This window comes from Limulus polyphemus, unplaced genomic scaffold (assembly GCF_000517525.1).
Source record: "Limulus polyphemus unplaced genomic scaffold, Limulus_polyphemus-2.1.2 Scaffold1363, whole genome shotgun sequence".
In the NCBI taxonomy this organism is placed as follows: Eukaryota; Metazoa; Arthropoda; class Merostomata; order Xiphosura; family Limulidae; genus Limulus; species Limulus polyphemus.
Window position 1 is genome coordinate 216949 of NW_013666973.1, and position 9119 is coordinate 226067.

General features: G+C 32.4%; 1 protein-coding gene across 3 annotated transcripts in view; it reads right to left on the bottom strand.

Annotated features, from left to right (window-relative positions):
• Positions 1 to 4681: 4681 nt before the first annotated feature.
• Positions 4682 to 9119, bottom strand: part of LOC106463266 (VWFA and cache domain-containing protein 1-like) — a 54141-nt gene continuing 49703 nt past the window's right edge. The window contains exons 27-28 of one of the 3 annotated variants that reach the window (XM_022390710.1): positions 8124 to 8357; positions 4682 to 7567 (exon numbers count right to left, since the gene is read on the bottom strand). In XM_022390710.1, the coding sequence (XP_022246418.1) occupies positions 7344 to 7567; positions 8124 to 8357 (458 nt within the window). In that variant the 3' untranslated portion in view covers positions 4682 to 7343. The remainder of the gene's footprint in view (positions 7568 to 8123; positions 8358 to 9119) is intronic. The other 2 variants (XM_022390711.1, XM_022390712.1) reach the window with 2 other exon arrangements.

The window sequence follows — 9119 nt, forward strand, 5'->3', positions numbered from 1 at the left end:
TGTGTGTGTGTGTGTGTGTGTATATATATATATATATATATATATATATATATACACACACACACACACACACACACACACACACACACACACACACATACATACATACATACATATATTGGACTCCTATGTGTAGTGTTATAAACTATTGTTCTAATCTTGATTTTTGCTTTGTGTAGTGCATTCAATTTTATTCAAGCAAATTTTGTATAAGATTATTAATTTCATTCTATATTCTCAGTCTTAAAATTTAAACTTAACTATCATCTTTTTACACGTTTCTGGTAACTAAGGAGCTCATTTGCTAATAACTTTTTTTTAGTAAGTAGTTTGGGCAGTATTATTATTATTATGATGTGATAACACGAGTGTTCTTGATGATTCTATATTACTTATACATTCCATGAGTATATAACATTTGTTTCATGACTTCTTTTTCAGTCACAAGTATATGTGACAATGATCTTTTTTTGGGGGGGGGGGGGGATAAAAATAATTATGGAGTTCCTTTAGTATGGTAACCATATGTCAAAATATGTTAAATGGATGTGAAATTAAGAGAACATTAGTGGTAAAAATGACTGGAATGGTAAAAAAAAAAAAAAAAGCCTTGCAGAAATTTAGTGCACACTAAAGGTTCCTGAGTTATTATAAAACTTTTGTAAAGTAAAGCTTAAATAGTTAGATTTAGATAAATAATAGTGAAAGATCCTCCTTCATAGACAGTTTACATATTTTGTGCTTTATCGGTGAGGGTTGCTCCTCAGAACTTTGCAGAATGATGGCTCATTATTTCACGGATCATACCGTTCCTATAAATTTCAAAATTAAAAAGGTTGTAACATTAATAATTATTAAGGAAGTTCTATTTTGTTTGAAATTGACTTTTGGACTGTTCTAATGGGTCTTTAGCAAATCTTTACTATTTTATGCTGTCAAACAGTAGAATACTGTGCTATTCTATAATATTGTTATATTAAATAAATACGTCATTTGACTGTTTTCAATGCATATGGTAAAGGTAGTGATGAGTGGACCCAGTTTCCCTATGTATATATGCATTTTTCATTCAAAGATATAGATATTATGTACACAAGACAAATGACCCAGAAAAAATGTGATTAACATCAGTTATGCTTTTTTCATCAGGTTTGAAGAATTGGTGATTCACTTATAGAAGACAAAGAATATAAAGTAATTTTAGACAGGGTGCAACTTATTAAACATTTAGTGGAATAAATATAAAAACTGGCTGGGGGATCAAGGAGAGCATGATAAGCTCCCACAGCAGAGTCTGGAGCAGGGCCTTAGCAACCATGAATTCATTGGAGTTTAAGCATTCTGTATAAAACTGCATTTTGATAATATTTTATTGAATGCAAATGATTATATTGTTTATTTAAAATTTAGATCTTCAAAATAAACTTAGCATAAATATATCCTCTGTGCTACAAGGGGGAAATAAAACTCCATATTTAAACAATATGCCCTATTTCAAATGAAAAGAATGTTAACCATCATGCCTCTTTTTATTTGTGCAAAATTACAACTATATTAGCTCGGATAATAATCTTCTTGAATTTACTACAACTTGGTTACTATTTTGCAGGGGTTCGTTCTTTTGATTCCTGTTGGGTTATCCATGGCAAAGTGATGACCTTCTGTGAACCACTTTTCTGAACATCGAGGGGAGGGGCTACTAACTGAAGAAAAAAAAAGTTGTTGGCAGTGCTTACTAGTATTCAGTTTCTCATATGTTTAAGTACAAAGTTCATAGCACCAAATCTACATTCATGCTTTGCAGTAGATGCAGGAATTACACCAACATCAGCTCATTCAGATTGTTTCCCACATATATATTTATATATTCTCTGATAACGGAGCTTAAAGAACTTGTATTCATGGTCTTGCTGTTGTACAATCTCAAAATTTTACTCCACTCAAACAGGGTTCTTTCATTCTCTTCTGATGGCTTTGATAAAGGATTGTGCATGGCAGCATCTTCTAAGATACCGTTTACTGATGTTATCCAATAACCATTGTAAGTACTGATTGGGGAATTCTCCATATTTTCTTCTTGCAGTTTCAGATGGTTCTTTGATAAACATCCCCTATAAATTTACTTTTTCTTGAGTACTCATCTTTCATTGTACTAGCATTTGTTTTATCCATGTTTTTCATAAAATGTAGTGCTTTAATTGGCAGTTTGAACCCTGCTTTTGGTTGTGACATCAGTGGATTTCCTGTCCTGAAGAAACAGTGACAAAAACTTTAAGATCTCTAGATGACTAACTCCAATACAAGTAGCCATTTTTTTAACAGTGCATTTTGTTTTATTTTTGATGGAAAATGCACGTGAAGATGACAGCCAGCCAATGTCAAACTTGACCAATCATATTATAAGTATATAAATAGGTCAAATGCTACATCCTCACATTATCTTTGATTTTTGAAGAGAGAGAGAGAATCTAAGTAAGATGTCAGTAAGTAAAATCAATTTGTCTCAAAGTCAACACCAGTTAGATTTTACATCCTACAGTGTAAAAAAAAAAAAAAAGGGGGGTAATGTGCATAATCAGTATATAACATTTGTCCAATTTCAAGTCCACAGAGATTGTTATAATAATAGGAACTTTTTTTACTCATGGTCCTTGTAGTGACATCTGTTTTCATCTAGTTTTTTGCTTCCTACACAGTTAAGTTTTTACCTGTATGGTATGATGTTGGAACATTTTGCATATGATTGCATTTCCCATGATCACTTGCCTTGTCATCTAGTTATCTTATAGCAGAGGTTCTCAGTTTGTGGTCTATGGCCTCCCCTCATTAAGTCCACCACAATAAATTTTCGTCAAACATATCATTATAAACCAAAATTTGAAACCCATAAAACTATGTCACAGCAGCAAGTCTCTCTACATGAAGAATATCTAAACTCTATCTTATGATGTTAAGCCTTGTCGATGTGAAGACATTCTGTTGTAAAGGGTCCACCTTAAACCACTATAATTAGTTTTTAATCAAGGACAAAAGATATATTTTTTTTTCCCCATTCAGAAAAAAAAATTAACCTCACCCACACAGCCTTCTGTAAGCATGTCATTTTCTTCTTAAGTTTTCTGACATCACTGGTTTAGATATACAGGAACTTTCAACAACTGTAACAATGCTGATATGGATTCTGGCCTCTTGGGAGGTCTGCCACTGCAAGGGTTGTTGTGTCTATTATGGAAACACTAGAGGGCATCTGCTATTTTGAACCAGTTTCTGAAAGCTCATTATTTTGAGAACTTATGAAATTTGGCAAGTGACTTCTGGTTTCTTCTCATTATGTAGTTGTACTTCCATGATAAAACTGAAAACGTTTAAACGTTTTCCAGTGAGAAGGATTCTGGGACTGGTGTTATTAAAAGTTTGTGAAAAAGTTGGATCCATCTAAAAACGTTTCCTCCGGTGGAGTAGCAGTAAGTCTTAGGATTTATAACTCTAAAATCATGGGTTCAATTCCGAGGGGGATTTATAACTCTAAAATCATGGGTTCAATTCCCCTCGGTGGACACAGCAGACAGCCTGATATGGCTTTGCTATAACAGGCCTGACATGGCCAGGTGGTTATGGCATTCGACTCGCATCTAAGGGTCAAAAGTTCGACTCCCCGTCCCACCAAACATACTTGCCCTTTCAGCCATGGGGGAATTATAATGTTGCAATCGATCCAACTATTCATTCGTAAAAGAGTAGCCCAAGAGCTGGCAGTGGGTGGTGATGAATAGCTGCTTTCCCTCTAGTCTTACACTGCTAAGTTAGGGACAGCTAGGGCATATAGCCCTCGTGTAGTTTTGCACAAAATTGATGCAAACAAACTAAAAACATTAAAGTAACTGAAGTTTTCTTGTTGCTGTAGATTTAATTCTAGTGAAATGCAGTTTCTCTATTTGTTTTTAATCCTCCCAGGTGTCATAGACTCAGCCTGTTTTTCTTTGAGTTAAGACAATAAAAAAAAAATTGACGTAGGTAAATCATTTTGTTTTTAAGATGCTGAACCCCACAACATCTACCTATAAACAATACTTTCTGGCTATTGATGTTTCTATGACTACATCAAAGTTTCTGTACTTTGTGTATATACAAAATTATGTGAATATACTAAAGTTTAGAAAAACCTCCCAACCCACCTAGCTGATTCACAGATTGGTTAAGCATACCACTAGTTCTGTAAACCTTATTAAAAAAATAAGCAGCATATGTTAGCAATTTAAGTGTTAATTCATCATTTCTCAAACTCTGATGATAAAGGATATTTTATAGTTTTAAAATGTGAAATTTTCTAAGTTTTATTCCCCCCTTTATCCTTGCTAAAAATACTATGTATTAAGAAATAGTCACCAAGTTACTTCATAAAATAAAATGGTTTTACTCTTTTTTTTTTATTGCTGTGATTAATGTTTTAGCTAATTACTTTATGCTCACTATATATTTTGTTAAGTCCAAATTAAATTATACTTAATATTTTAGCTTCGATAGAGTATGTTGTTGCAGGCTTTACTTGGTTTATGTACGATTTTATACTTTTTATTATTAAACGTATCCTTCATTTTACGAAACATCTCCACTAATTGTATTTTTATTAACTTAAGGACATTTCTGAGGAAGTAATAGCAACGATACTTAAATTGTAACAAGGTATGACATTTAAGCCCCTTTTGTTAATAATGAGAACCATAGTTGAACAAGACTAACAGTGTAAGGGTGTTAATAGAAGGCTTCAGTTCAACAATTTAAACCTAACTTGTCAATTTATCTTAATTTATTATTGCAACTCTGCACAATGGACTATCTGTGCTGTGCCGATTACAGGGATCAAACCCCACATTTCTGCATTATAAGCTCTGGCAAACATTTTGTTTTTAGTTTTAATACAATAACAAAACTCTATTTTTTAAGTCCAACTTTTTGTGGAAACATTCAACCACTGCTCAGTCATAAAAATGGAGAGAAGCGATTTAAACAACTCCAGTTTTAAAATATAAAAATGAAATTTAATCTGTACACTCTGACTTCAACTGGTCATTGTCACATGCATCTTTTCTATACTTTCAGTGTACAAAAGAAACAACATACATCTAGATAGTGAAAAATAAGCAACTTGAAAAATTAATTTTCATCGAGAAATGTGTTCATTTTCAACTCAAAAAGTATAAGCCCAAATATACAACTATATTCTATTAATATAATGCTTGACAGTTGGGTTCAATCCAAGTATTTCTTACTCATATTAAACAGATGTACAGGCTCTTAATACATGAGCAACACTTTTCATATGCTCAGCTAAATTAAACTCTCCCCCCCCCCCATATTAGTAAAACATGTTCAGCATGGGAAAACTTAATACATTTTATCCAAATTGTTTTAGTGATTCTTAACTGCACTGAAGTTAAGTATTCTTTGGGTTATAAAAATATGGAAGATATTAGATTTAAATACTGTAAAATAACCTATTTTACAAAAAAACCAGAAAATAAAAATGCCAGAACATATAAGCACAAGATTTGATTTTCCTTTGCAATTGTATAATAACTTTACAGTCCAAAATCACTTTCTATCCACTTGACATCTATAAAACTGTATTTATATTGGGATTATTGACTGACATAGAATTTCAAGTAACCTCCATGAAGAGTATTGACATCAAATAGATTACTGTATCTATATGAATTTATAGGACAAACTACTTTTAAATGTTTAAACAGTTTGAAAGTCAAGAATTACCAACTATCCTTTACAAAATTTCTAAACTAATTAAGCAATTCATTCATATTATGAGTTCAAATTCACCAATATTGTATCTCAAAAAATTTGTATGCTACATATACCTACACATTAAAAGCTCAATACATTCACAAGGCTATTAATGTACACCTGTGTAGTCATTTTAATTCAAGATTTCTAATAACATAAATACTACAGTTATAAGTTACATACTCATTACACACAGTGTCTTGTCTGGATAAAGAATTACTTCAGAAGTTATTTTTGTATTATTTCAGGGGTAACTTTTTTCTATTTATTGTATGCTAGTGGTAAAAACCATGAACCAGTCAGTATTTTTGTATTTGAGGTTACAGAAGTGCTTGAAAAGCTGTACCAAGCGACCAGGATTCAGAGATGTCTCAATCATAAATAACAGTAATTCTACACGATCAAAGCAGTATGTAAATTCATTGCTTTTCACGATAAAAAGTAGAGAAAAACAAAGTACTTGATGAGAGCTTGCTAGTGTTTAATAGTTATATATACACTTTTTTCTCACAGAAACTTTTATAAGGAAGGAATGCACTGCACGTCAAAACAATATATTCCATTGTAATTGGTACGTCAACACAGCTATTTTTAGAAAAACAAAACACAATTACAAACATGTTACCTATCAAATTTGGAGGGAAAAACCCCCGTGTTTCCAAGGTTAATACCACTTGTGTCTTGGTTAAATATATTAAAAATAAAATATAGGAGTAATTAAATATTTTTGTTAAAACATTCTGCTTTCAACCAGCTATTATAAACAGAAGGCACTACACATCAGACAGGAAGACCACATGTGCTCTACTAATTAAAAACAATTGCATAGTTGAAACTAAAATAAGACTACCCATGCACACAATGTACTTGGGCACGAAAACACTGGATGGCAAAATATAACAGATGAAATGATTTTTACAGAATATTTAGTTTTGTACATACGTAATTTACTTGTTTTATAATGATCTTTTCACAGAATTATTAAACATTTAGTTTTGTGCAAAGATAATTTACAATGTGTTATATGAAGTAGTTTTTTTATCTTCAGCTCACAGAAATGACACAAGTCAACCCGTTTTTCAAGGAAATAAAATACGGAATCACCATTGCTATTCTCTAGAATAGCAAGTAAACATTACATACATGATCACAACTTGGCACCTATGGACTAATTTGGTACAATTATCATGAGCTGATGACACTTCCACACAGAAATTGAGCCAAACAAATTATCATAATCTTTAGCAATGTGATTTTCAGGTTCACAAAACTAACCACATGGTGTGGAACTACATAACTCTATACACTATTTACAAAAAACAACAAAGACTTAGTGGGTGTCCACAATATGCACCTGTGCATGAGTTACATGCTCACTATGGTGTGGAACTTCTGGTATAACAGTTTGTGATGGGTCTCTGAATGCTGAAATCCCACCGGGCCAATGCCTGTTGGCTTGTAACCCAGAGGACCCATAATAAGATATAGGTGGTGTCACACTGTGAGGGTGAGGATGTGGCACGGGCGACGAAGCTCGACTACAACTACTCATTCGACTGTTGAGACACTGGGACACGGTGCCAATCTTTTCCTATCAATAATGGCTCAAAGTAAGGTGGCATATGTTCCGAGTCCTCATGGGGAGTCATCGTACTGTATCCATGGTCACTCTCGCCACCTGCTGGCCTTCTATAGGTACTACTTGCACGATAAGGAGAAACAGGAACAGCATTCTCAAAATTTTGCAGTACTAAATTGGAATGAGCTACTGTGAAGAGAGAGAGAACTTCCTTTACTTCATCTTCAATATTATACTTCAATACACTATTTACTGTCATTTTTACATATTAACAAACTGTTCATTTTCAATACATTATTCACTGTCATTGTTACAAATTAACAAACTGTTCATTTTCAATACACTATTCAATGTCATTCTTACAAATTAACACACTGTTCTTCTTCATTCTTATAAATCAACATTATTCATTTGAAGCTTTAATAAACAATGTTTTGTAAGTAACTTTAGTTTTGTTTGTAAATTTTGTGACAGAAATAAGCTAAAAAGACAAATGTGCAACACTTCCAGTAAGCAGATATAACATTAATTAAAAACATATTATCTGTGTTCTATCTCTTTCCAATACAAGGTAATATATGGCAGAATATGAGAAAGAGTGGAAACACTACGGACTATATATGTGTATATGTACATTTTATTTAACATGTATTTCTGTCTGTCTGTACATTCACTGTTCAGTTGATTACACTATTTACTGTAGTGTGCTGTGAGAGTTCAAGTAATTCTGAATCCATATACAAACCAGGATGAAGTTCTTCATGAATTTCTGGTTCTTCTGGTTCATTATCCAGCTGAGCCATTGGAAAGGTAGTGTTAGGTGCTGAGGGCATGTAGTGAGATGACGTACCACGCTGGACGTGGTGTCGGTAACAGTAGAAAGTCAAAGCCAGAACCAGGAAACAGGCCATGATTCCACCAGCTACTGGACCAACTGGAGTGCTCTTAATAGTCAACATCTCTTCAAGTGGGAGACCTTCTGGCCAGAAACACAAATAGATTAATGTAAACCCACTACAGTTTGATCTTCTTGCTTACTCATGCCATAAACAAAATGAAAAAAATTGTGAACTATGACTGTCAGAAATTAGAAAATAATACTGAAAACATCCTGGCAAATATTTTCTAATATGTCTATTATTGTTGATCTTTTAGCCAGACAATGATAATTCTTATATATGTCAAATTCTAATTTTTGTGCCATAAATAGCTTGTCAAAATGATCAATTTAGCCATGTTTTTTAATTACCTGGAAGCACACATTTGAAATATTTTTTTCAATGTACTCTTCACATCTTAAATAATCTAGTTATAAAATACAATATTTTGATCACTGCCCTGTCTTTTTTTTATATAACATTGTAGGCTCACCTACAAACCTGAATGAAATTTTTTAAACTCTGAAATCAACTAGAAAGTAATGTTATAAAGCAATAAAAGCTAATAGTTTTTACACAAATACTGTCTTAATATTCGTATTCAGCATGTTACATGTAAAACAATGAACAAAAATAATAACATTTACAATATTTCAAATTATTCTTTTGATTTCATCGTTCTTTTTTCAAGATTTTTACCAATCTATAATTATTAGACTAAAACACAATTCTGAATGGTTAATAGTTGAGGCCAGACTTTAAGATATTTCTTGTTTGCTGTAACCCTAAACTGATTTAAAATGTCAGTAAGTAGGTAGAAATATATATATATATATATATATATATATATATATATATATATA